Raw genomic sequence first — 26827 nt, forward strand, 5'->3', positions numbered from 1 at the left:
CTTGCTTGTACTGCCTTAGACAAGAAGGAAGTTTCTCAAGAAATTGACATAAAGCCAGGTGAACGATTGCCAAGGATACCGCCGTACAGTCGATCCCCAACGGAGGAGAAACAGATTAAGAAAATTGTTCGTTGCTTGCTCTAGAAGGGATTCGTCGAACCGTCGAAAAGTCCCTACAGCTCACCAGTCGCGCTAGTTAAAAAGAACGATGGCTCGTACCGTTTATGTGTGGACTACCGAGTCCTACTGAAGCCACGATCAAAGATCCATGGCAAAGGTAGGGAACTCCATCGAAGTTAGATCTCCACTCCGGTTATCACCAAAGACCGGGCCAAAAGGAAGACGTCCCAAAGACTGCTTTCACCATTCCATAGTGGTAAATACCAATACCGAGTGATGTGTCTGGGTTAGTCAACGCGCGTCTAGCTATCTGGCTGACATCTTCCGTGATCTGCCGTTCGCCCTAGTGTACCTCGGTGACATCCTGGTAATATCAGCAACAGGAGGCGACACATCAAACATTTCAATACGGTACCCAAAAGACCACCAGTTAATCGCAAGGACAGGAAGTGTAGATTCCTACAACCGGAATTGAGTTCCTGAGATACCACCTCTCCGAGCGTTGTATCCGACCAATAAAGGATAAGTGCAAAGCGATAACGCTATCCCTGAGTGCAGGACTTTACGGGACGCACAGCGATTCTTAGGAATGATAAACTACTATCGGCGTTTTATTCCCCGGTGCTCAATGGTAGCACGACCACTGATAACATCACGAACTCAAGTTCAGACAGAGGCTTTCGAAGAATTTAAGAATCTACTTGTACCCTTGCACCTGATAAGCAATCCCGCTTAACGACAGATGCTATTAATCTAGGTCCCGGAGCGGTGTTAGAAGAAATGGAGAATAAGAAGGTAACAGGCGTAGTTGGATATTTTTCGAAATCGACTCCAAGGCGCCCAAAACAACTACCCGGTAGGAGAGCTGGAGCTCTTGGGTATTATCGAAAGTCTACACCACTTCAAATACTTGCTACACGGCAGAGACAGATCATATCTCACCATCAATGCGACTAGCAAGATGGCTAGACGAGTTGGCGGAATATGACATAGACCTAGAGTACCCTGATAATGTCGTGGCGGACGCCTTGTCAAAACATGTGGCGGTTAACGCAGTAGAACGCTTACCAACATTGGAACTATGGCAATGGGCCCCAAACGTACGAAAAGAAGCGTATTAGGCCGCAATAATGTACATATTGGAACCAGAAAACAAGGCGACCAAACTGCAAACCAAGGATTGGCAACAATCGGTATCGAAACTGCGCCGATCACCACAAACCGTGCAACATTTTAACTCCACGAAGGTACTTTACGTTATGGCGAGCGTTACCGTGCACCAAACCCCAGATCCCCGAAGTCTTAGAAGTTTACCACGGTCATGTCCCGTTTGGCGGACATTACGGGCAATCCATCGCCTACAGCAAGTTTGCATAGAAAGGCCTGAGATGATGTTGTCAGTGCGCTGGTACGTCAAAAGTTGCCTCAATGCCAAAGCATGAAGAACTAGTAGAAATGCAACCAGGGCCCACTGTTGCCATTGCCGATCTTCAGCCGATGGCTCGATATCTCAACGGATTTTGCCACAGACCTTCCACGAACGCTCCAAGGCTACGACATGATATTGATTGCGGTCTCTAGGTTCTCAAAGAGGGCGCATTTCATCCCTGGTCAAAAGACCCTGGGCCCCCGCGGTGTAATAGACCTATTACACCGGTTTGTTTTCGCTTATCACGGCTTCCCACGGACCATAACGATTGAGACATACGATTCTTGTCTAAGATGTTCAAAGAAACGACAGCTTGCCTGGGCATCCGGCTCATGAACCATCCCCAGACTGATGGCCGATCCGAGCGTACGGTTCAAATCGTGAATCGCCTTTGAAGGACGTACACTACCATGGATCATGCGCAGTGGGATGCTTGGCTTCCCAGATTGAGTACGTATACAACTCGACACCGACGAGGACTTCCCAGAAAACTCCTTTCGAAATTTACTGCGGCTACATACCGAATGAACCGGTGATCAACACGGCTGATGAGTTATCAGCAAGATCTTTTTGAGTCGTCGAATTCGCTCGTCATCTTAAGACAGTTACAGTGACCAAGGACTTTCTAGCGGCAGCGCAACACAGACAGCAGACCTCTTACAATAGCGGGAGAAAGGAAGTTACAACGAACTGGTTTTGCCGATTATAACCAAGAAGCACGGGGTATTCAACAGTAAATGGCTAAAGAAGCTTATGACTAGAGAAGGACAGTACAACCAACGCCCTCCCATAGACAAACGCACAACGCTGAACAAGCATCAGCATATCATAGCCATTGTCGGACGATACGACCTGGACGGATACCATTGCAAGTTGCAATACGTGGGCCCCCACATCACGGAGTTACTCAGGTTCAGAACAGGACCAGGATTCCATAGGACACAGTCATAGCATAACTATATATCATGCTTGTTTTAGTCTACGAGAGCATTGCAGCTAGCCAGTCTTGCGGCACCAAGACATGGAAACGCTGGCCTGCTGCCAAGAGCGAGGAAAGGATCTAGAGAGGTAATCTGAGCTTATATATACCCATCGCTGGTCTAGCTTCTCTTTGTATGCTAATTTTCCATTCATATAAGAGCAGAAAAATTTCACATATTGCAAGATTGAGCTCATCGCACCTTGTGCTAAGCTCATCGCCGCCAGTTAGAACATCTCTGAGGGTGCAATGGATGCCAAGAGGAAGCTTGATAGTTTGGAAGACCAGGAGGTCTCACTTCCTTCCAAAAAGAGTCGGCTGGAGGGAGGATCTGCTCAGTTCGATGGCAGGCGTAAGCAGAAGGAGACACATAGTCAGTTTTACGAATATTCGCAAGTGATCCAGTTAGAACATGCTGTGACCAAATTCCTAGAGGCTTATAAATGTATCACGGAGCTTTCTCCCAACCTGAAAGCCTACAATGAAGTTCTGGAAAATCAGGACAAAGTGCCAGTGCAAATCCTGCAGGCATTGGCTCGCTATAAATTGAAGCTGGCGGCAGAGTTGAAATCTCTGCAGGAATTGGATAAATCTCCGCTACTATCGGAGCTCATGGATTTTGAGTCGCGTTTTGAAGAGGATAAGCTGACGAGTCAACCGATTATTAGCGAGCTCAGTAAGAAGGATGTAAAGAAGTTGGTTGTCGGGAAGATCGATTACAAGGCGTCTGAAGGCAAAGACAGTAGTACAGAGGACGATGATGACAATGAGGACAGCTACGATCCGTCATCCGCTGGTAAGCCACCAAGGGAAAATAAATGGCCTCCTAAGTTGCCTCAGATTAGAGATCCGGCAATCAGAGCCAGGGTGTTCATTCATAAATCCACGATCAAGGATAAACTATATCTCAAAGAAACGGAAATGATCAACGCTCACAATGAAAGACTCGAGTTTTTGGGGGATTCTGTCTTGAACACAGTTATGACTATGATCATCTACAATAAATTCCCACGCTTCACCGAAGGACAGTTATCAAAGCTCAGAATGAGCCTGGTGAGTAATGAGCGCATAAAGGCGTGGTCGTTTCTTTACGGTTTCGACAAGCACTTGAAAACTAACTTCCAAGATAATGTGGCTTTCCAGCAGGGGAAACGAAAGTTATTTGCGGACGTTTTTGAAGCGTATATTGGCGGATTGATTGAGGATGATCCTAAACATAACATGCCAAAGGTTCGAAAATGGTTAAGTAAGCTGGCAAAACCGATTATAGAGGATGCAACTCAGAAGGACATTGACTTGGAATCGACGGATAATGTCGATTTGAATGCCAAAAGACAACTATACTCTCTGATTGGGTATGCTGCGTTGAACTTGCATTACGTTACCGTTAAAAGGCCCACTGCGGGTGATCCCAACACCGTTGTCGAATGTCGCATAGGGGATGGTACTACATTGGCCTCAGGAGCTGGTCGAAATGTCAAAATTGCTGGCTTAAGAGCTGCTCAAAACGTTCTTCGAAATAAACCACTTCTTGAGAAATATGCAAGCTTGCGTGCTGCGATCCCAAGGACAGAGTCAGTTGTGAAAAAGGATGAGTTAGCGAGAACAGGCAGCAGCTCAAATGTAAATAGAGATAAATCTCCATCGATGGGTCCATCAGGAGCCATTAAGTTAAGTTCAGAAGGTCAGTTTTTTATCGGCTGATCTTGGCGTTTATAGACCTAATGCATAGTTTACTTAAAACGTCTCTGAGCTGCGCTACGACAAATGATCAGCGGAGCCAGATCTGGTCTTCTTCAACGGGGGTTCCATGGATTGCGTTAGACGGTTGGCGTCGCTCGGATCATGCGAACTGACTCCATCTTCTCTTCCTTGTACCTTCAACCTCTTCTTCTTTAGAGCATCTGGAGACTCATATTCCCTGGTTATCATAGTCAAAAGAGTATTCGATCTCTTGGACAAATCATGCAGAGATCTTGTTTTAATGAACCAGTCGAATGTAAACAAATTACTCGCCATAATCTCCTGTTTTAATTTATCGTATAATTTGTCCGCAAACAGTCCGTACTTGCTCAAGGTCAATAGTATAAATTTGTCTTCAAGAGTGTTGTACGTTCTTCTCGCATTGTTCGGTGGATACACGATAGTCATTTCATGCAAAGGATAGTTGTACTGTTGTACTTTTCGCCGTAACAAGGCCTCTTGGTGCTTTAACCTTTCATTTTTCTTTTCACCATTTTCTATAGTAGCCAGGTACTTTTCATATCCATTTATTTCTCTGTACCGCTCCCAAAATGTTTTGAAATATCTTTTGACTTCTTGAGGATCCTTGGTTCCGATAGACTGGCTTATCATATCGATATTGTCTCTTCCAAATTTAGCGCATGCGCTAACAAAAGACATTAGATCACGCTTCGTCCAATTGGTGAAAGCTTGAGAAATGAGATGCTGCTTTTTCTCTTCGTCATCGCTACTGAAATCCTCGGCGTTGTTGATTTCTGCCTGCATTTCATCGATTAATTTTTTGGTTTCCTCATCGTACTCCCTATCTTCAGCTTCGTCATCTTCCGTTTCCCGCCAGTTGTCCCCATCAATTTTGTCTCTTATATCATATATGGTTACCTTATAATTTGTCTTTCTTTTGAAGGAAAGTTGCTCTTTCTTCTGAAGCAGTTCCAGCTCCTGAGGAAAGAATTGAAAGTCCTGTCCCTGAACATACTTAGGGGGTCGTGGCGCTCTTGGTTGAGGTGTCGACTTAACGGAGGGCTTTTGTGAGCCCTTTTGGTTGCCGCCAATGATCTCCTTGTAGTAGTCATCGACTGAATACGTTTGCTGTTCTCTCCTCCTTTCCCTTCTCGACGGATTGATCCACTCAGTCACTTTGTCCTCTGATTTCTTTTGGAAATTTTTACCGTTCCATTCGTATGCGGATTGGTTTTCCATGCCATTAAACTTCTGTAGATCATCCAAGCCCAGAGCCTGGTATTTTGCATTGAGCTCCTTGGTCTTTCTATCGCCCTTTTTGAGAATTTCCTCAATGTCTTCGTCCACGCTTATGTTAGAAGACTTCTTCTCGAACATGTCTTTTGCACCGTACTGTATCATCTCTAACAAATCATCCTTATTATTGCCCACATTTGGTGTCTTTTTACCGGAACCTTGCTGAATAACCAGCTGATCAAGTCGTAATTTTTGAGCTGCCCTTTCGATGACCTTTTCCTCGATAGCGTTTTCTGTAACGAATCTGTACACATGAACTTGCTTCTTTTGTCCAATTCTATGAGCCCTATCCATGGCTTGCAGATCGGCTTGCGGGTTCCAGTCAGAATCATATAATATAACGGTATCAGCAGTAACCAAGTTTATACCAAGGCCACCAGCCCTGGTAGTGAGTAAGAAGATAAATTTGCTCGACTCTGGCCCGTTGAAGTCGTCAATGGCCTCTATACGTTCCTCGTGGGATGTAGACCCATCGATTCGGCAGTAATCGTAGTCTCTGAAATAGCAGTAGTCTTCAAGAATATCCAGCAGTCTTGACATTTGACTAAAAATGAGTACTCTTGAGCCCTTTTCCTTTAATCGCTTCAGCAACTTATCTAGAACGATCATCTTTCCCGCGTTGAAAATAAGGTGTTCATCAGTAGTATAAGGCGGGCCTGGTTCGGCACCTTCAAATAGATAAGGATGGTTGCAGCATTTCCTCAGTTGCATCACGATGTTCAACAATCTAGTCTTACCTTCACGCTTCCCTACAGCTCCATTGACCGCATCTATGTCCTTCTCAAGCAGAGATTTGTACCAGTGTATTTGCATTTCTGTCATGCCCACATATAGGTTGGTCTCAATTTTCGGCAGCAGAGATTTTTCGACATCAGCTTTCACCCTTCTAAGCAGGAAAGGGTTCAACACAGTGTGCAGCTGCTGCACAACGACGTCCTGATCCTCTTCACTGTTGTTCTGCTCAAACCATTCATCGAAGACCGCTGAATCTCCAAAAACATCAGGTAACAGAAAGTTGAGCAGAGCCCAAAGTTCATGCAGGTTATTCTGAAGTGGCGTCCCTGTTATTAGTAAACGATTCTTGGAATAAAATAATCTGATGATTTGAGAAAGAGCACTCTGCTCGTTCTTTATACGGTGAGCTTCATCAATAATGATGTATTGCCAGGCAATCCTCTTTAGCGTGCTCTTTTCCTTTATGACCATCTCATAAGACGTTATCAGTACGTCAAACTTTGCTTGCAGAATCACATCTTGTAGAATTTCCTGTCTAGCTTCCTTATCGCCATGTAGCACTATAGCATTGACATCCGGAGTCCATTTGGCAAACTCTCGCCTCCAGTTATCCAGCGTCGACTTTGGTACAATGGCCAGGAATGGCCCGTCGACGCCCCTGATGTATCTCAGATATCCCAAGAACGAGATTGTCTGCAAAGTCTTCCCTAACCCCATTTCATCTGCAAGAATGCCGGAGAGCTTGTTTTCATGCAGCGAGATCAACCAGTTCAAACCTTGAATTTGGTAGTCCCGCAATTTCCCGTGCCGGATGTACGAAGGCGATTCCGAGATAAAATTCGGGTCCTCAAGATCTTCATCTCCTTCATTCGCCTCTCCGGCCATCAGCTCTGCGTCCTCTTCTTTTTCGCTTTTCCTGTGGTGGCGAGACCCGTCACCACTGTTCTTCCTCCTTTTCGTCCCCGAGTCCAAACCTTTCAAAAGCTTCTGTATCTTCTTATCCTGTTTGGCCCTAAGGCTTATAAAATGCCGAAACAAATCCGTCAGGCTGAGCAAGTGTCTAAATCTCTTGTACGTGTCATTTTTATCTCTCTGCTTAGCCAACTTAGGGTCAATATCTAAAATGAACGCTGCCCGTCTTTTTTTCCAATAATCTGCATCCTTTCCCATGCTGTTCTGTGATAGATTGCAATCGTTAGTAACTTAGGACCTAATAATCGCCAGAATACTCATTCTAAAGGCGGTTCAGTGCAACACAAATAATGTGAACCCGATCCTATTAACATACATCATATTCTTGTTCCATCACCGGTCTGCCAATGAGCCAATTACCACTATAGCAAGCTTAAAGTATTCAAATTCCTGTAATCAAACCCTTCGGACAGCTATCTTTTCAGTTTTCGTTTCTAGACGCAAAGCCGCTGATTAATAGATGATTTGATGGTCGTACTTAAACGTTTTGCCACTCGATATCCTTCACTATCATCCATCGTAAGGGATCAGCCTAGCATTATAGATGTGTCGCTGACTCTATATGGTACTTCTTACCTGGCCCATAGTGAAAATCTCACATAGTAACCGCTCCAGGTCACGTGGAACAAGTAGTCAAAACTATAAGAAATGAATTATTGCTGTATTGCAGCGATGAGCTGTGTTGATTCTACTCAGGATATAGTGTAATCTGGTCTGTCTCGGTGGATTTGTGCTTGCTTTGAAATTTGAGCTTCAGTTTTCTGTTGGTTTTCTTGGTGGGTGTTTGATTGGTGATAAAGTCCGGCAGACTGTCATCAGCCTTGTATAATGCCTTAAGACTGTCTTTTGAGCGCTGATTGTCGGTTCTTAATTGCTTCTGAATCTTGGAGCTTTCAAGTTCGAACCATTTTTCGAACTGCTGGGCTGCTAGTCTCTCTTCAAGCGTAGGCTTTCTCGTGGTTGCCGCAGCTTCCTGTTTGCTAGGGCTGGGGACGTATGGCTGGACGTTGGCCCAGGTTCCATGGCTGCGTACTTCGCTGGAGGCGCTGGGTCCCAAGCTCCAGGTCTCTTTGGCTTTCTCTTTTTTCGTCTTGCCTAGTGTGGTAGCAAGGTCGCTGTCATATAGCGAGGGCAGCGACTTTTTTCTTCGAGCCGGAGCGTGCCCAGTAGTTGCAGCACTAGCCTTGGCCGCGGAGCCGTTGCCCCAAGTGAGTTTTCTCTCGCCATCTCGCGGTTTCTGTGCGGCAGTAGACAGCTGCTGGAGTCTCTGCTTCTGGCTGCCTTTCTTGAAAGATTTTCTGATCTTGGCAACTGAGGAGTCGCCTTCCACAGGGACTGCGGGGGATTTCCTGCTCGCCATAAGGGACGGCAGCTTCTCACTGTCACTCTCATTGGCGGAATGAATGACGACTTTGCCTGGAGGCGATGAATCTTGGGTCGCGAGGTCAGTCGGAGGTTGTGTCTGTGACGAAGTACGGCGCTTGCTCTTCTTGACAACCTCTATAAACTCGTCATTATCATCAACCGCTGTGCTGCTATCGCTCATTCGGTGAGACGTTGTCCAAGCAGCCTTTGGCTCTTCGAGAGCAGCTATCTTTGACTTTTGAATGAATGAGGACTTGCGGCTTTTCTCAAATCCTTGAGTGGAAGATTTCCTCCTATTTGATGGCTTGACCTCGGATGTGAGATCAATCACTGGTTGGAACGTCCTTTGAGGATCCACGAACCGCTCATTGAAGGCGTTCAGATTAGTGCTGAAGAGTCCTATCCAGTCAATATCTTGTTCATACCAAGCTAACTGGCCATGGGCCGCTTGTTCTGACCGTATTTTCATTAAAGTGTTCTCCAAAAGTTCCCAAATTTCTGAATCGAAATGCTCTTCCACAAGATCCAGATTGTCCTTGGAAAATAATATTCCAATATGTAAACAGATGAACCAACAGCAATTCTGAGCTAACAACCGACTGTTAGAAAGAACTGCGTTTATTAACATCGGAACGACCGTCCCACCGTTGATGAAGGAGGCCGCCAAGCTCTCCGTATAGTTCTTCAGCTGCTCTAAATTCAGTGCGTCACAAAGGCAAAGCATATCCAAGAAGAACTGCACCTTCTCTGAATAGTGTTCCTTACGTATTGGTTCGTAGATTCTGTCGTAAGGGAGCCCGTAAAGGTATCTGAGGATGCAGTTAACATTTTCTACCGTTGCGTGTTCAAAATTCTTCAGATTCACTGGAACCGGTACAAACTCATCGCTTGAATGCCAATTTCTCTCCAAGAACGTCTTTAACGTGGAACTTCTCAGAATCAAAACCACAGAATGACAATAAGTGATCCCATCTCTAAGTATTAATTCGGTATCTGGCTTAGTCGAGTCTTCACGTTTACTTTCCCAAATGTGAGACCAAGAATCTTCGATGAAGGGCCTGCCAGATTTGTTTTTAGGAGAAACCGGAGTCTTGGCCACATATTCTGGATTATGTTCTAGGGCGCCCTCAAGAGCATAAGCGAGATTTGCCAGATGATAGCTTTCTAAAAAGTTTAATAGAAACTTCAACGCCCGCTGATTTGTTGGCCTAACGTCGGTATAAAAAAAGTGTACAACCTCTTTCAAAATCTCAGCATAGTCTATGTTATCAGAACCAGAATCAGATCTGTCAACCAAAAGCAACCAGGAGCCATCATATAGGTTACGATCGTAGTCCCATGAGAATTTTAGGCTGTCGTATTCGAAATCGCCAGGGCCGATCGGGAGCCTCCTCAGTAATTTCGGACATCTCATGCCAATAATAGATATGTGGCACTTACAAATCAGTTTTCTTGTGGCACTATCTAGAAACTTGACGTCGAATTTGCTTCCGTTTTCGTCTGCCTGATCTAGTGAAGCTGTGCCTTTCTGGTAAAAGGAGGCCAAAGAATAACCTTCTTTGATCAACTTCTTAGATCCATCATTTTCGCCCGTTTCAATGCAAAATTGGTGGTTAGTCATGCAACCATTGACTGGCAGGTCGAAATCGTCGAAATCACTGCGGTCTCCCGAAACCCTGTTCTTCGGTGAACACTTGGCAAAGTCGTAAAGAAGTCTGTTCTTGGGACATAGCATTGGAACATTCATGGTTTCATCTTTGATGATCCCAAAAGATGCAAAGGAAGGATCACAAGCGACAGATATGGCGCGACCGCTAATTAACTTGCCACTATACATTTTTTCTGGTGTGGAACCGAAGCCCTTGTTAGTGAAGACCTCCCCATTCACCGTGCAAACTATCAAATGGCCCTTGGAGCTAACGCTGAAATCCATGCATTTCCTATTCTCGAAGTTAGGTGCCCAATAGAGTGTCACAGGCAAAGTGTTTGAAAATTTGGTCCAAAGTTTTACTGACTCGTCCTTTACAGTCACGATTCCAATCCTACCACAACTGTATTTGAAACATATGTTGTTTCCGTAAATGTTGCTGCATTTCATCTCAACAACTGTGCTGGGAATCTCTCTTGGAGTGAAGTGGTCAAAAGCGTCAACGTTTTTAAGCGTTTTGGCTCGCGGCGAGGGAATCTTGAACAATCTTGTCGTGTAGTTAGTGTATACCATGAGAGTGTTTGTTTGGAATCGCACAAAAGTGGCAAATTCTGTGCAGACAACTTGATCGATCGGCAACTTCGAGCAGTTTACTATGATCGGCACAGTTGTTATGTAGGCATCTTGGCCTTCATGCGTGGTGTCTGCCACCTTATGTACTGGCTTCGATCCTCCGAGTTGCCCAATGTTCAATCCCCACATGAATAGCTTTCCGTCTCTGGTGGCAGCACACGAGTGTATTTTTGAACAAGCAATGCTAACTACTTCTTCACCCTCCAAGAACGGTATTCTTCTCGGTATTGGGCCAAAGTTCTTTTCTAAATCAACAGCTTTGCTGGCCGTCGAGTATCCGAGTTGGCCGTAGCCGTTCCAACCCCAACTGTACACATGGCAATCGGCCGTCAGTAATAAAGAATGATGATTGCTTGTATCTACCATAATGATCTCTAGCTCACCGAGATCCAAAATTTCGGTGAAGCTCGCCTGCGGGATGTCTGCTGCTCCGTTCCCTAGGCGACCTCTAGAGCTATTCCCACACGTATAAACCTTGTTCTCGGTCGTGACCACAATAGAGTGGTACCTCGAGATGAGAATCCTGCTAAACCTCGAGCTTGTCAACTGCAGTCGACTAGTTTTGTTCAGCTGATCTATCGCCAGTTGGTACATATTTTGTCGGTCGTCCTTTGTCCCCGTACCCAATTGGTAATTAACGTTCGAACCGAGCGTCAACAAATAAGATCCCCCTCGGTTTCTAATAAACGCCTGTTCTTCTTCATCCTTCGGCAGCTCCATAAACGAGAATCTGACATCTTGCGAGACTACTCCCGGGTTTTGGCACCACTCAATTTCAGCTCGCAGATCCCTTTGGTAGCGAATGTAAAGCGGGAAACTCCTACCACGCTTGTAAAAATGTGTCGCATAAAGCTCTAAGGGATTCAATCCTTCACGATCTAACTGATTGAAGATGTGACCGCCAAACTTGTGGGATATGAACTCCGTCTCGTCCTTCCACCGCTTATACAGCAGAAAGCTTTTCCTCAAATAACCTCTCCGCAAGGTAACATGTAACGGGGAGTACCCACTCTCCAAGTCATGCGAGTAAAGATCTATCGAGTCCAGCTTTTCTAGATCCGGCAGAGAGCTGCGTAGGTAACTGATATCTCTCCCAAAATGGTCCCTCTTGGTCGGATCATCCTTGCGTCTTTTGTTGCTAGTAGTCTGTGGCATAAGAGCTTAGCTTAGCAGTGTCACCGCTGGCTCAAGGCCCTTCCTAACAGTCACTTTCAGCCTGATATTGCCATCTTGACGATACTGATCTTCGAATAGTCAATGTATTGCTTAGCTAGCACGTGTTACCCTACCAATTAGGATCCTCTAAGCTCGATAGCAGGTCAGAACCAGTCTGTAAATGCGTCATTGATATCCATTTTATAGCTCTATATAACGCCTATTGATGCTAGCCTATACCGCAAGACTTGTCCTGGGATCAATGGCACTCGACCCACTGAGTTTGGAATGGTCTGTATAACAACATAAAGCATGGAAGATCTGACATTCAAAAAGAATGAATCAATAAAACGTAAACCCCATCCTTAAAAAACCCTTTCGGTGGCCAGCTGGTCAACTTGGATGCTGACTGGCGCGTTGGCCAACTTGATGTTTGCCTGTTTCTTGACTTTGAAAGCTTCGATGTTCTCGAAGTACTTGTCGAACAAGATCTCAGTATCGGTAGGACCACCCTTAGCCTCCGGGTGGAACTGAGTAGAGAAGATCGGTCTGGAGACGTGAATCATGCCTTCGTTGGACTTGTCGTTTAGATTCACAAAGTATGGCTTCCAGTCGCTGGGCAGTGTGTCTTCATCGATCGCGTAACCGTGGTTCTGCGAAGTGATGTGACATTGGCCGGTGGTCAGATCCATGGCTGGGATGTTGTGAGCTCTGTTACCGTATTTCAACTTGTGGGTCTTGGCACCGACAGCCAAGGCGAGCAATTGGTGTCCCAGACAGATGCCGAACACAGGCAGGTGCACCAGCTTCTCGTCGCTGAGCAGCTCCCTCAAATTGTTCACTGTGGTTTCGCAAAAGAGCGGGTTACCAGGGCCGTTGGAGACGAACACACCGTCGAACTGCTTGGCGACGTCCTGGATTCTGCAGTCGTAAGGGAACACGGTCACGTTGGCGCCTCTGGCGACCAGGCATCTCACGATGTTCTCCTTAACACCACAGTCGATCAGCGCCAGGTTGCATCTTGGCTTCAACGCCTTCACGTGATATGGCTCCTTGGTGCTCACCTTCTCAACGAGATGCGTGTTCATAGGGTCCCTGTACTCGACTGCGGCCTGTCCCTCGACGGTTATGCGCCCCAGCGACGATCCCTGCTCTCTCAAGTACTGGATCACCTCACGGGTGTCGATACCCGTCACTGCAGCCACACCTTCCCGCTTGCACCAGCTGGCGAGCGACTCCACCGCGGTCCAGTGCGAGTGCTCGTACGCGTACTCGGCCACAATGATCCCCACGGGATGCACATGCGGCGACTCGAAGTATCTCAACAGGTTGAACTCGTCGCGCGCCTCGCCCGACGGAACTCCATAGTTACCGATCAAAGGCTGTGTAAACACAAGGATCTGCCCGCTGTACGAAGGATCGCTCATCGACTCCGGATATCCGACCAGCGACGTGGTAAACACCGCTTCCCCAGCGACGCTCCTCTCTGCGCCAAAAGAGTACCCTTCGAAAGTAGGCCCATTCTTGATCGAAAAACTTGCTTTAGTTGACATGGCTGATAATTGACTCGTGTAGCGCACTCTTAGTACTGGCTGGTCTTCCAAATGTGGTCTGATATGTAGTCTTGGCAGGTATACGACGATTCCGATAGCTTAAACATACAACTGTTCAAAAGTCCCCAGAAACTGTATGTCCAAATGAAGCTTGCCGAGCAAAATTTAGCAATTGAGCAACTGTCTGGTCGATTCCCTACAACGATCGACAGAACACAACCTCCCTACACGCCAGGTCTAATCTGCAGATACCGTATGCCTTTTATAAATGGTGGAAAAAATTGCCCGATGACTTATCTAGCTGAAAAGAAACGACGTCAACAACGTAATAATGAAGGAAAAAAATTTGCAAGCTCATCGCTGATGTCATGGGAAGTCATTGCGGAAGGCTCGAGGCCCATTGATAGCTGTTGTTGTTCATAGTCTGTAGCTGGGTACGCAGGCGAAGATGACAGTGAAAATGGCGGTGGAAAGAGCGACGAGTAGAGCACACCAGAGGCCTCTCCTCCAGAGTAATCTCTTGATGAATGGATGCTGGATGGCTATGAGTCTTGAGTTGCCACCTAGGAGCTTGAAGATCTTGGGCACCTGTCTGTAGTAGGGACCGTTCTTGGCGAGGGAGTCGGTGGAATCTTGGTACATGAGCAGTTGGGTGAGGCCGCAGCAGGAGTAGAGTATGTCGACTTGGTAGAGGCCGCAGACTATGGAGTAGCAGCCGAGCGCGAAGGGCACGAGGGTGACGACGCGGATGGCCCTGCTGTAGTGGAGGAAGATGAGGGTGTAGCCGATCCAGAAGCCGAGGACGAGCCACAGAAGGCCCGCGACCACTCTGCTGAGCACTGTGTGGTTCGAGAAGGGGGAGCGGCTGCGCCGCTTGCGGAGCGCGGACGGGTGGTGTCGCCAGTTGGAGACCTGGTCGTGGATGTTGTGCAGGGCGACGGTGCTGAGGAATTTCGGGAAGCAGTCCATCTCGAGGAACTGGTAAGCGATGGTTTTCAGCTGGTCGAACACTTCGGGGTCGTGTCTTTCGTCCTGTTGCACCTGTTGCAGGATTCGCTGTTTGATGTGTTCAGGGACGTTGATCAGGTACTTGTTGCTGCCGCCGGCGCCCAGCAGATACGTGTTGCAGATGAGCTGCGCGTTGTTGACCAGTTGCTTGCGGCTGATCCGCGGCTGGTTCATCCTTCTTGTCTCCTTCCGCAGCATCTCGTCCACCATCGCCGACAGGTGGTATTTAGACTCGTCCTGCAGCCCGGACTGTCTCTTCCACTCTCTCACTAGCTGCGAGAGCCTCGAGGAATCGCTCGTGTCGCCCTGTAGAAACTTGGCGACCCGTTTGGTGTTCTGGAAGTCCAGGTAGCCCTCGTTCAGGAGCGCATCGAGCAGTAGTGACGACGTAGCAGACTCGTTGTCGTCGTCCCGGGGCCTCTCGGCAAATAAATCGTTCGACTCGACGGAGTCCCTTACGCACTTCACATAGTCCTTGCACAGCCGAACGTGTGCCATCAAGTCAATCCAAAAGTCTAGATAGTCAATCGCGTATGGGAACTGCGAGAGATACGTGTAAAATTCCCACGAATCAACCGGAGGATACGTCGTCTGTATCAGCACCTCATACAAAGTAGGTAACCGTTCTTGCTGCGTTTTGTCGTAATCGGTCTCCATTTGGTCCATTGCTTACCGCCAACCTCACCTGCAGATCTCACAGATCTGACTGATAACTGTCTATTCTTCTGTCTACATTCTTTAGATCGGGCATCGTTTGTTTGTTTACCCAGCCCTCTATATAAGGCCTGAAAAATAACTACACTATTAACAATAGTACTAGCGGACCCTGGAGCCCTTCCAGTGGGTCTTCAAGCCGTCTGCCAGGTCGAACTACTGGCGTTTGTGCTGTGAGTTGATATCTGTATCATTCCTGAATATGGTTTGGTTCTAATCATCGCGTCATAATCTTGACAATGCTTAAAAGAGCATCCAAATGGATCCTCCGACAATGACCAGCAGCACGACTGCCGTTATGATCGCGGCTCCCGCGCGATCCCCCGTCGTGATATCTAGCTGGTTCTGTAGAACGTTTGCAGATGACGTATTCAGACCAGCGCTGGCGTCACCTGTGGAAGAACCTCCCGTGTCGGCTTTAAACGGAGCCGGACTTTTGTTAACCAGAAGGTTTTGGATCACTTCGAGTGCAGACATTTGTTCTCCCAGACCGTACATGCCGTCGTTTGCCTGTTTGAGCCAGTTCAGCCCGCATGTATGGCCATCTGTGCCGCCGCTGCAGGAAGCTGCCGCGGCTTGCGCACTCGTCTGCAGAAGATTGTCGATGACGGGCTGCGTAGAGGGCACAAGCACACTGGTAAGACCAAGCATTCTGGAGAAAATGCTCTTGAAAGATCTCTGGTCGTTGTTGCAGGTGACTGTGGAATCCTGCTGGCATGTACTCTCATACATGATGGAATTCTTGAAAAAATAAGACTCAGCACCAGACAGAATCTGCGTTACACGAGTCTCCCATTCCGTCGATCCGTTGGTTGCGTTGTACATGTAAGCCAGACCGCCCAGAACGACACCGTGGTTATAGGTCCACTCTAGCGTGACTATATTGGTGCAATTTTGGTCGATCTCCGCACCGTCGAACACGTTACCTTCGTCCTTCAACACAACGTATCCAACGTCGACAAGCCAGTCGAAAACCTTGGTAGCCACATCCAAGTACGTGGTATTGCCCGTGTACCGTCCCAATCTGGCCGCGATCTGGAACAGACACGCATTCGAAATGGTATTCTTGTAATTGTAACCACCGTTCCATGTGAAGATCTGCCATCTCAAACCACCACCGCAACTAGCCGCGTCCCATCGACTGTAAAGCTGGTTAAAGATAGCCTGTGCCATGGCCAGCCAACCAGGCGTCCCATTGCTCGGGTTCGTGAAATTACGCTCTACAGCGCCCATAAGAGTGATACCCCAAACACCTTGATCGTCATTACCTTCCACCATGGTCTGGTTCTCGGGCATATAATCGTAGTGGGGGCCGGTTTGAGCTAAAAGAGCATCATAAATGATACTTTCGTAACTGTTACTCTGACAAAAGAACCAATTATCGATCATACCACCAAACGCTTCTCCACTCTGCCACCAATAGTACGGAGGTTGGAACATTCCCACAGTACCACCGTATCTCGTTCCTTCATAGTAATCCATCATACCTTGTTGAATCAACGCCGTCGCATTACATATCGAATCCTTCGAAGTAATATCCAGGTTCATTGCGGAAGCGGCTCCGCTGAGATACAGCACCAAACAGCATATCCAGTGATTAGCCATCATCGTTGTATGATCAATCTCGACAAATGATATCGAGTGATAGCTGCTTTCAATAGTCTTGACTATTATGCTCGACGTTTTATTTTTGGTAGTCGAGCTTTCTCTAGTGTTTGCGCCTCGCGTCAAGCGCATTCCTCAGTACGTGATGCTGAGTCTAAGCACTAGTAGTCTTTGGCTCAGCGCTGAGATATATCATTCTATATACAACATAGGCGATTAGTTATCGTAGTAGCTGTTTGTGTACTTGGAGAAGAAGTCGAGCAAATTGTCTTGGACCAATCGGAAGACGGACTCGGAGAATCTGGACGAGATTTCATTTGAGATCTTGGTCATGCCCATGTCCTGTACTGCTTCACTTAAAGCGTCGAGTAGAATGATGGAGAACTCTATGTACCAACGGTGGTTCCAGCAGCATACCTTGACGACTAGATCGATGATGGTGCTATCAAGCTCGTTCATGCGTGCCATGACGGCGGAGGAGGTCATCTCGGAGTTTGGTGAGCTGGACTGTATTCTGACACGCTGGCGTTCCTTGACGCAGTACTCGAGAAGCCTTCGAGCGCACTCTGCGGAAAATCTTTGTGAGAGGCCCTTCTGGAAGGCCCTTGCCGCTTCCGGCAAGTGGCCGAGCCGGCGCGCACAGAGACCAAACAGCTCCCATTCGAATGTCAGTTTGTTATATTTGGAATATTGTGCTTCGAAATACAATTGTTCTGTCTGCCATAAGGTGTATGTCTTTAGGTCTTCATAAAGTAGCATGAAGAGATTGTCAAGCCACCTTTCACATAGTCTTTTCGACCGCAGTGATCTCTTTGAAGAGACAGAGCTGTTTTGTTTGCCGTTCTCCTGTGATGGAGCTGGCAAATCGTTGGCGGGTTCATCGGTTCTGTCGACCTCTTCAGTTGAAGAAACCTGATACTCCTCTTCCATCACAAAGATTTTCGATCTGTATTTTAGCAGATTCTCCCAACCTGTGATCTGCACTATCTCGGTAAGCAAACTGTAGGTCAGTTGGAATATGGACTTCAGATTGGAGGCGGCTAGGTTTGCCAACGCCGGGTCTGCGTTCTTATGTTCTTTCTGAATGCTTTGCGGATCCAGTGAGCTGACTTCGTCATAAACGGCATCAACCGGTAAGGGGAGATGCAAAGAATTGTCTGAAATTGGTACTACCCTCTTGAGGGCATATTTTTCCTTCAAGGGTGTCATTGGACAGGCGTTCAATGTTAAAAGGGCATTCTCGATATCCTTCAGTTTAATATACGACTCAGCCAGAAGATACCACGGCCTGAACTCGCTGGGCGAGCAGTTTACAGCATTCTGGGCAATCTTTCTTGCCAGCTTATAGTCCTGTTTGACCCTGAGAAGAAAGTCTGCCTGAACGCAGAGAAGCTCTGCCTTGTAATCTGGATCAGCAGTTTGACGGTCGTTATCTTCCAACTGCAATAGCGCGGAGTTTATCAGCTCGATAGCATCGACTTCAAGATCGTTAGTGAGCAGCACCCGAGCCAGCACAACCACGGATTCCGGATATTTCTTCATTAAATTCTCCAGGACTGGACGACACGCTTCGACGCTACGCGTTAATCTCACCACTTCGATCAAGGTTTCCACCAAGTAGTTATTCGTGCGCGTGATAGTCGTAACGTAGCAGGGCCCGCCAAGCTCAGCGCCCCTAGGGTAGACCAAAGGAAACAACTGGATGAACATATCTGCCACACTGTCCAGCTGACCAGAGGTTAGCGGATTTATAATCAGGGTCTCAACAACGTTTTGCACCTCTCCCTCCTCGGCATTGTCCTTCATGAGCATCATGGATCTCACCACGCCGCTGAAGAACGTTTCTGCCCATAGCAGATCCTGCTCGTAATCGCTTTCCGGCGCTATATGTAATTGCTCGCCCTGAGAGTCAAGTATGAACGTTTGCACTGTACCTGGAATATGCACGACAATGTTGACGTCGCATTTTCTGAAAGTGTTCCAACTGGAAAACGAGATACGCGCCACATGGAAGTTCCTGGTTTTACCGAACCACGCCTGCGGCTCTTCAGAAATCGTATCAGCAATCCCCTTGAGAAAGATCGCAATTGATGTAGGATCAGAAGAATCCACTCCCAAAGAGTAAAAGAAGGTACCCGTCTCGCCCTTCAACTTTTCACCAGAATGCAACCCATTCACAAATGATGACGACTCGTCGGCCCCTTTATCCTTATCTGGGGCTGCCTCTCGGCCGGAGTCGAGCGCGTGGCTATTGCTGGCCTGGTTCGTCGAAGATGGTATATATTTGACCATGCTGATCAGGTCCGGAGGGCCCAGATCCTGAAACTGAGGGATCTTAGCCCTCCGTTCCTGGAGCGCCTGTCCGACAGTCTCTTCCTTCACTTCCGGAATGGAACACTGTGAAAACATCGTAATCCACTCCTTTGACCCATCCGCCAGCCAATATTCACTCGTATCTACATACAGGAGCGTTCAAAGGAAGGTAAAATATCCACATTGTCCGCCTACTGTGCGCAGCGGTGCAGGCAGGGGAACGAGCGCTCGCTGAAAAAAAAAACGGACATTTATCTCATTGTACGGCAAAATCCACCCACTTGTTACCCGGTTTCACGCTGTCTCATCATCGTCCAAATCCCATTCTTTGGCAGTCAAACAGTACTTCTCTGGCGGCAATCGCACCCCCCACATGCCCATCACCTGCGGCAGCGCCTTCTTATTCCGCTCGCTGGCCAACTGTAATAGCAGCTCCTTTGGCGCCGTAGGTTTGAACTGGTACTGGGTTCTAGCTGCAATCGCAAGCCGGATGTCCTCGACAGTGAGCCCTTCGTCCGGCTGCTCCGCATAGTCATTGTATACCATGGCGTCTTTGAGCACACCGCGCGTATATCTGAACGCGAAATCCATCAGTTGTAGGGGCACCTGGTCCTCGTACTGATGAATCGACTGCGACGCCAGAAGCAGATGCAGCAACCGCACGTCGCGGGGCACATCTTCCTGGGCAGTAGCCTCTTCAGCAGCACTAGCAGCGCCGGTCGTCGCACTCGAACTGGTCATCTCTACCTGTGTTTGTGTTACTCTAGCTTGCTAGGGCCTGGCGGTCAATCGTTTTTGTGTCAGTTAGTTTAAAATGATAATCTCAGAAGGTTTGTTTTCGTCGGTAGTGCTTCTTCCTACTCCGGGTAACATCGTTCTTGAAAAGATCCGTGGAATCTCATGGAACTTCATGGAACTTTTCTGACAGGTGGCGATTTCTGGGCGGCACTATATAAGGAGCAGGGTCGACGAGGCCGCCTTGTCTTAGCCAGTGGTTGTCGGAGAAAGGCGTAAAGCAACATTAGAACGCATATTAAGATGTCAGATTGGGAATCTACTACAGTGATTGGTCAGAGAGTCAGAGCTGGTGGCGGCGGACCTCGTGCGAATGTGGCAAGGTCTCAGGGCCAGATCAACGCCGCCAGGAGACAGGGTTTGGTGGTCTCTGTGGACAAGAAATACGGCAGCACAAACGCCAAGGGCGATTCAGAGGGCCAGAGGCTGACCAAGGTGGATAGAGAGACAGATATTGTGAAGCCAAAGAAGTTGGACTCCTCTGTGGGGAGAACGATCTCGAGGGTTCGTACAGAGAAGAAGCTTTCCCAGAAGGATCTGGCCACCAAGATCAACGAGAAGCCTACTGTGATCAACGATTACGAGGCCGCTAGGGCTATACCCAACCAGCAAGTGCTGGGTAAGCTGGAGAGAGCGCTTGGTGTCAAGCTTAGAGGTAAGAACATTGGTGAACCTCTCGGCGGACCAAAGAAGAAATAGAATGACACGCAGTTGATGACACACTCGTTGCAATGGGTAAGCATGTTTAAGTACGTATTACAGTAATGACACTAGTATTTTTTTTTTTTCATACCAGCTCGATCAGCATAAAAAATTGAACGTTGCAGGGCATCGCTTCAAGAACTGGCAGTTAAGAAGCTTAGGAGCATCATATTCAACTTCATTATGGCCAGTTTGCACTACGAAACCAAGTACGACGAATCTGAAGTGTTTTCCATCGCTGGGAAAGCTTTGAAACTGACTTCAGCATCAGATATTGAGCCTCATCTGGAGGAGCTGGGCAAGTTGACAAAATGCAGCAAATTGGATCTGTCCGGCAACACCATCGGCGCTGATGCTTCCAAAGCGCTTGCACAATTCATCGAGACTCACGACTCGGTTTACAAGAACGTGAGGGAGATCAATTTCGCCGATTTGTACACTTCAAGATTGGTCGACGAAGTGGTGGATTCTCTCGGATGCCTGTTGCCAGCCCTGTTGAAATGCGATCGCCTGGAAATTTTAAACCTCTCGGATAATGCGTTTGGTTTGAGAACTATTGATATCCTGGAGAATTTCATTGCCAGTGCTACCCATTTGAAGCACTTGTTGCTAAGTAACAATGGCATGGGTCCATTTGCCGGTGAAAGGATTGGGAAGGCGCTTTTCCAGCTGGCTCAGAACAAGAAGCGGAAGAACGAACCCTTTTTGGAGACTTTTATCTGTGGTAGAAACAGATTGGAGAACGGCTCCGCTTTGTACTTGGCATTGGGTTTGAAAAGCCATGGAGACGGGTTGAAGAGCGTTAAGCTGTATCAAAATGGTATCAGACCGAGAGGTGTGGCTACTTTGATCCACTATGGTCTGAAATTCAACAAGAATCTGCAAATTTTGGATATGCAGGATAATACCTTCACCAAATCTGCATCCTCGATCTTGGCTGACAACCTACCCGCTTGGAAGGACACTCTACGGGAGCTGAATATCAACGATTGTTTGTTGAAAGGTCAGGGAGCAAGTGAAGTCTTCAAGATCTTTAATGATCACAAATTCGAAAAGTTAGAAAGCTTGAGGGCAAATTATAATGAAATGACACAGGAAACGGTTGAAGAGCTCCTTGTTCCAGCTCTGCAAAAGGGTAATCTACCCAAGTTGAAGGACTTGGAGATTAACGGGAATAGGCTGGATGAGGACTCGGAAGCTTTAGACACCCTACAGGAACTGTTTGAAGAGTTGGAACTAGATGATTTGGAGGAGTTAGATAGCGACGAGGAGGAAAGTGAGGAAGAAGAGGACGAAGACGAGAAATTACAGGAGATAGAAACGGAAATCATGGAGAAACAGTTGTTGGAACTATCTGTCGAGCATCTAACTGAAGATTTATCAAAAACCCGTATTTGATTCTTTGATTCTTCTTATCTAACCCTAATACCGTCTTCTATAGAATCAATCAATTTGTCTTTTTCATACCATTTATTCTCGAGCCATTTCTCTAAATTACGACCTTTTGCTGGTAGAAGGGGAGCGAGTTCATGCTTCTTAATGTGAATCATAATTATAAGAGGTGGTCTACTGCGCTTGTAATTTTCGTCATATTTATTCAGATCTCTATCCGGTTGCAACATCTCAAACACTGAAGGATTGACTTGCTCTAGTTGATAGCCCTCATGTATGCCAAGTTGCCCATTAATGTGATCATGCGCCGCTTTCGTAAACTTAGGCTTGTAGTAAACAATGGTTAGGTCAAAAAAATGTTGATTTATTTTTACGGGTACTGTTGCTTCGTTTTCATTATCATCTTCAATTTCAGGTATATCCTCGTAATCACTCATCGGTGGTAAGCCTACAATCATGGAGGCCTGAGCATTTTGTTTATCCACTGTGCTCTGGGAATGTGCAGCAGCCTTTGAGATGAATTTACTCACTCCATTATTGAAAATAATGCGTACATTCGTGAATATTTTGGCGTTGTCATTGAGCTTGATATGCTTGATGTGAGCGAAGCATCTAATAGTGCTGATAAAACTCTTGAATCTTGGATAGAGAACGTTGTAAAACTTGGCCATGAACGGATAATCTTCACACAATTTTCTTTGAATAATACTCAGCTCTGTTGTCATGATATTAACTTCTGGAAAGACTGCCAGAACCTGATTACCCGTGTCGGTGAGATGATCCTTTATCTTGATCGGTACCACGAATGCATTCTCGTCAAGCATTAGTATATTCTTCATGAGCGACAGTTGTGGGAAATTCACAATTTTGCCCCATGTTATGAAATTCAAAGGAGGGATCAATAGCACATCGTCTTGCCAAAACTTTCTTACGATGTTTCTCATTTTTCTTTCACCTGGGGGATATTTACTGCAATTCTGGATCAAATAATTAATCAACATATAGTCATTGATCGATCTGTGATTTGCTAGCAGCAATGTTGTCACTAGTTGTCCGTCGTTGTCATATAATTCTAAACTGTCGCTTTCAGCAGTCAAAAAAATCTGGACGTTCTTCTTATCTTTTAAGGTCATTTCAACCAGATGTACTTGAAAGCACACCTGAATCAGTTGTGATAGTTTGCTCAGTCTAGGTATCCATTTGTGCTTGATTTCGGAAATGACTCGAGGAAAAATCCTTATTCCGTATCTGCCTAGCACTGGTATGCAACCCCATAATAGCTCATTAAGCTTAAGCACCACTCCTGTTACTGGACTCTCTAGATAAAAATTCAGAGACCAAGCTATTACAGAGACAGCGGAATGTACTACGATATAAACCCCCAGAATAATTAAGCGCACCATTACGCAACCCCATTCAAATACCCCCCATTTTTTCACCTCCAAAAGAGAACCAACTATATGAGTTTCGAAACTATCCCTCAACGCCATCTGCTGCTTCGCTATCAATCCAGTCTGTTGGTAAAATACAATTAACATAACTTGTTAGTATTATTCTCGATTAACTGACACTTCTGAAGTTTGTGTCGCCTGGCGCCAAAACCCAAACACCATGTTGAAAAATCTGGCAGCCTGAAAATGTCAATCACATCAATGGTTTAACCAAAATGGCGAGTCACTTTATAAGCTTTGCAGCTTCAATTGCTTTCCTTCAGCAGTTTGAGATGTTGTTCGTTCCACTGGGGCTAGGTAGACATCTTGAAAACGGTCGCAGCCTCTTTAGCAAGCTCAACAGGGCGTTCAGTCCATGTATATCCACATCTCACATTTCAACCAGACATCTATCTTTGAGACCCAATCTATCGAAGTTTAAAATGATCCCTTCACCTCCGGGAGGAGTGAAGGGGGGAATGAACGATGCATTCCAAGCTCCTGAGCCAAATCATTTTCATGGATCTTACCATTGGGATTACGAAAGAATTACCGCAGCTTCGTTACTACCATTGACCACAATACCTTTATATATTTCCTTGAATGGTGGCGTTGTGCATCCACTGCTCGATGCGTCCCTGTGCGTTATGCTGATAGTCCACGCCCATTACGGATTCATGAGTTGCATTATAGATTACATACCAAAGAGAAAATTTGGTATATGGCACGATATGGCACGCTATTTACTTTATGGCGGCTCAGCACTTGCGCTTTATGGAGTTTATGACCTTGAAACGAGAAATAACGGTGTTGTAGATCTCATTGGTAAGCTATGGAGCGACGAAGATAGCGGATTGTCTATATTCAGTACCAGATGATTTATCGTCAGGCAAGCTGCCTATTTTCCCAATAGGCCTCTAGCTCCTTGATTTATTTATTATTTATGAATTCTGTATTTTACGTTTAGTAACCTCGAGTAACTATTAAGTTCAGAACTATAAAGCTAAACAAAAAATCACTAAGACTACATAAGTGCGTCTAAGCTATATGAGCTAACGCTGGGACCGCCATGTACTTCAGATTTACGGACCTTATTTTTTATGTCCAGAATGTCCTGAGCTAGAGCCAGCTTTATCATGAGTTGCATTGGCAAATGCGTTGGCCTCTTTCTGCGTGTCGCATCTACGATACTCATTGCCGGAATAACCCTCCACCTGAGCTTTCGTGTCGGCCCAATTGTTGTAGGTACCTGGTTGCCTACCACTTTGTACACCGTAGTGACGTCCCTGGTCTTTAGACATCTTTATTACGAATTATGCGTATGTTGCTGGGTAATATCAAACTCGTATTCAGCTGGTTATTTCAAGAGGTTTTCAAAATTGCAAATGTGGATATGAAAAGTACACCCTTCATGTATGAGAAAGTTTGACCGGCTTAAGCTATGTCATTGAGGTCAAGGGCAAAGGAAACATCATCTCCGTCCTCAAGTCAGGAACCACGTGTAACGACTGCGACACTCGGACCGCACCCTTTCATTGCCGATCATATCTTCTGCGTTATTCACGACTCACAGAAAATAGCCAACACAATAGTGTGTACTCAGTTTCTACAGGGTCGCTGTGGCTCAGTACAAATCAATGGCCTAACCTTTGACAACACATCAAGTTCGACAGGTTCTCATCTCAGTAAAGAAGGAATAAAACGACAAAAGGAGATTCGCAACCAGCGTTTAAGTCTTTTTAAGCGCACCTCTTCTAGCGAGTTCGTCCGCTATCTCATTCCCGGGCTCGCCAGCATGACCCTTTACCCATTCGATAGTGAAACGGCCATTGTTATCAAAGGCTTCATGATTGACCGCATAATATTGCTTGACCTTAGTGAACTTTTCCAGTAAAGGATTGATGAGATCGCTGTTAGGTAATCCTGCAAGCTCATCATTTGTGTAAGCAAAATACCTGTCATTGAGCAATTTGGCCACGTACTCAGAGTCTGTTTTAATCTGGTAGCACTTCTTATCATTGTTTTCAGTCAGATTGTGCCAAATCTCGTCCAATGCTCTCGAAACAGCTTGTATTTCAGCTCTATTGTTAGTCTGAGCTCCCGACCTCAATGGTTCAGATATATCGTTACCAGGTTCATCAGCGAAATGCACACCATAGCCCGCACATGAGGAGCTTGTTCCATTCGCAAGTGCAGAGCCATCACAGTAAACCCTCGAGGTCCCAGAATATTTCCTGTTGGTTGGGGAAAGCTTATATCTGGCTGTAAACTCATTCTTGGAAATACCAGCATGCGAAAAATCAACTTGATCATCCGCCGTCCCCTTCATAAATTGTACAGCAGTGTCCTGATCTTCAAATTTCTTGAATGACAGCCCTTTTTGACCTTTCACATATCTTTCGCATTCCTTCCAATCGCTGAATATTCTACTGGGGACTGAGGGGTTGCTGCTCTTCACGGAGTAGTATTTCTTCACGGAGTAGGATTTCTTCTGTCTGGTAGGCTGCCACGAATGAGTTTGGTGACTAGCGTAGCTTATTGCAGCATAGTCGCGACAGTTTCGGGGGTCAGAGGCCGAACTGCGCTGACTCGAAAAGTTCCTTTCAGTTCCCGCAGATACCTGGGAGTTTGAAAATGCCTGAGCCTCTGCATACGTGTCGAATTTCTTGTACCGAGCTCCGGAGTACCCAGTTACCTGTTCCTTACAGTCGTCCCAATTGTTGTAGACCCCTTGTTGCCTGCCATTTTGGACTGCATAAAACCTACCTCTTTTCCCTGCCATTACAAGGATCCTAGAGAGGTTTAAGATATATAGCAACTCTCGTCTGATAAGGTCAATCTTGACAGTTCAGCCAATGCTGTGTCTGTCTTCAATGGTTGCACAAACTATTAAACGACCGAGATCAATAGATGATTCTCGCAGTGACCGGTGAGCAAAACAAATCAGAAATCGGAATAGTCCACGGTCTCACCGGCACTTCAAACTTGACTGGTTACCATTTTACAAGTGATTTGTACTGTCGCTTGGTCAGTGATCAACATAGTACTTCTATTATGTAAAATTCTAAACATCTTCCAACCATCCAAATAAACGTCCGCGATAGTTTAATGGTTAGAATGGGCGCTTGTCGCGTGCCAGATCGGGGTTCAATTCCCCGTCGCGGAGATTTTTTTGGCACCTCGTAACTACTTCAACGGAAGAAATTCTCGAGAGCCACCGCTAGCATTGGGGCCATATGGTGCTAGTTGATGCTAATTTCAAATGGGAAATTTGTCAAA

General features: G+C 46.4%; 13 protein-coding genes and 1 non-coding gene across 14 annotated transcripts, besides 1 other annotated feature; 5 read left to right on the top strand and 9 right to left on the bottom strand.

Moving 5' to 3' along the window:
- Nucleotides 1–2777: 2777 nt before the first annotated feature.
- Nucleotides 2778–4232, top strand: RNT1 (ribonuclease III; the record flags this gene model as incomplete). The annotated part of the gene is made up of 1 exon (XM_037283386.1): nt 2778–4232. The coding sequence occupies one exon, from the start codon at nt 2778–2780 to the stop codon at nt 4230–4232; it is 1455 nt and encodes a 484-aa protein (XP_037139282.1).
- A 54-nt stretch (nt 4233–4286) lies between these two features.
- Nucleotides 4287–7433, bottom strand: ISW2 (DNA translocase; the record flags this gene model as incomplete). Its single annotated transcript, XM_037283387.1, has 1 exon — nt 4287–7433. One exon carries the CDS (start codon nt 7431–7433, stop codon nt 4287–4289), a length of 3147 nt encoding a protein of 1048 aa, XP_037139283.1.
- Nucleotides 7434–7923: 490 nt separating this feature from the next.
- HG536_0D01310 (uncharacterized protein) lies at nt 7924–12036 on the bottom strand (the record flags this gene model as incomplete). Its single annotated transcript, XM_037283388.1, has 1 exon — nt 7924–12036. The coding sequence occupies one exon, from the start codon at nt 12034–12036 to the stop codon at nt 7924–7926; it is 4113 nt and encodes a 1370-aa protein (XP_037139284.1).
- A 365-nt stretch (nt 12037–12401) lies between these two features.
- Nucleotides 12402–13589, bottom strand: CPA1 (carbamoyl-phosphate synthase (glutamine-hydrolyzing) CPA1; the record flags this gene model as incomplete). The annotated part of the gene is made up of 1 exon (XM_037283389.1): nt 12402–13589. One exon carries the CDS (start codon nt 13587–13589, stop codon nt 12402–12404), a length of 1188 nt encoding a protein of 395 aa, XP_037139285.1.
- Nucleotides 13590–13618: 29 nt separating this feature from the next.
- Nucleotides 13619–13696: a sequence feature (Short protein (HG536_0D01330, QLL32611.1) was converted to a misc_feature.).
- A 310-nt stretch (nt 13697–14006) lies between these two features.
- Nucleotides 14007–15263, bottom strand: RAX1 (Rax1p; the record flags this gene model as incomplete). The annotated part of the gene is made up of 1 exon (XM_037283390.1): nt 14007–15263. One exon carries the CDS (start codon nt 15261–15263, stop codon nt 14007–14009), a length of 1257 nt encoding a protein of 418 aa, XP_037139286.1.
- A 291-nt stretch (nt 15264–15554) lies between these two features.
- Nucleotides 15555–17048, bottom strand: DFG5 (putative mannan endo-1,6-alpha-mannosidase; the record flags this gene model as incomplete). The annotated part of the gene is made up of 1 exon (XM_037283391.1): nt 15555–17048. One exon carries the CDS (start codon nt 17046–17048, stop codon nt 15555–15557), a length of 1494 nt encoding a protein of 497 aa, XP_037139287.1.
- An 84-nt stretch (nt 17049–17132) lies between these two features.
- HG536_0D01360 (ChAPs family protein) lies at nt 17133–19325 on the bottom strand (the record flags this gene model as incomplete). The annotated part of the gene is made up of 1 exon (XM_037283392.1): nt 17133–19325. One exon carries the CDS (start codon nt 19323–19325, stop codon nt 17133–17135), a length of 2193 nt encoding a protein of 730 aa, XP_037139288.1.
- Nucleotides 19326–19523: 198 nt separating this feature from the next.
- Nucleotides 19524–19970, bottom strand: TAF9 (chromatin modification protein; the record flags this gene model as incomplete). Its single annotated transcript, XM_037283393.1, has 1 exon — nt 19524–19970. The coding sequence occupies one exon, from the start codon at nt 19968–19970 to the stop codon at nt 19524–19526; it is 447 nt and encodes a 148-aa protein (XP_037139289.1).
- A 297-nt stretch (nt 19971–20267) lies between these two features.
- On the top strand, nt 20268–20723 carry MBF1 (multiprotein-bridging factor 1; the record flags this gene model as incomplete). Its single annotated transcript, XM_037283394.1, has 1 exon — nt 20268–20723. The coding sequence occupies one exon, from the start codon at nt 20268–20270 to the stop codon at nt 20721–20723; it is 456 nt and encodes a 151-aa protein (XP_037139290.1).
- A 186-nt stretch (nt 20724–20909) lies between these two features.
- RNA1 (GTPase-activating protein RNA1) lies at nt 20910–22124 on the top strand (the record flags this gene model as incomplete). The annotated part of the gene is made up of 1 exon (XM_037283395.1): nt 20910–22124. One exon carries the CDS (start codon nt 20910–20912, stop codon nt 22122–22124), a length of 1215 nt encoding a protein of 404 aa, XP_037139291.1.
- Nucleotides 22125–22138: 14 nt separating this feature from the next.
- MUM3 (Mum3p) lies at nt 22139–23656 on the bottom strand (the record flags this gene model as incomplete). The annotated part of the gene is made up of 1 exon (XM_037283396.1): nt 22139–23656. The coding sequence occupies one exon, from the start codon at nt 23654–23656 to the stop codon at nt 22139–22141; it is 1518 nt and encodes a 505-aa protein (XP_037139292.1).
- A 128-nt stretch (nt 23657–23784) lies between these two features.
- On the top strand, nt 23785–24426 carry TIM18 (Tim18p; the record flags this gene model as incomplete). Its single annotated transcript, XM_037283397.1, has 1 exon — nt 23785–24426. The coding sequence occupies one exon, from the start codon at nt 23785–23787 to the stop codon at nt 24424–24426; it is 642 nt and encodes a 213-aa protein (XP_037139293.1).
- Nucleotides 24427–25277: 851 nt separating this feature from the next.
- Nucleotides 25278–26330, bottom strand: RNH1 (RNA-DNA hybrid ribonuclease; the record flags this gene model as incomplete). The annotated part of the gene is made up of 1 exon (XM_037283398.1): nt 25278–26330. The coding sequence occupies one exon, from the start codon at nt 26328–26330 to the stop codon at nt 25278–25280; it is 1053 nt and encodes a 350-aa protein (XP_037139294.1).
- Nucleotides 26331–26642: 312 nt separating this feature from the next.
- On the top strand, nt 26643–26714 carry HG536_0Dtrna5D. Its single transcript has one exon. It is a non-coding gene; the product is annotated as a tRNA-Asp (tRNA).
- Nucleotides 26715–26827: the final 113 nt, after the last annotated feature.

The sequence above is a fragment of the Torulaspora globosa genome, chromosome 4, assembly GCF_014133895.1.
Source record: "Torulaspora globosa chromosome 4, complete sequence".
In the NCBI taxonomy this organism is placed as follows: domain Eukaryota; kingdom Fungi; phylum Ascomycota; class Saccharomycetes; order Saccharomycetales; family Saccharomycetaceae; genus Torulaspora; species Torulaspora globosa.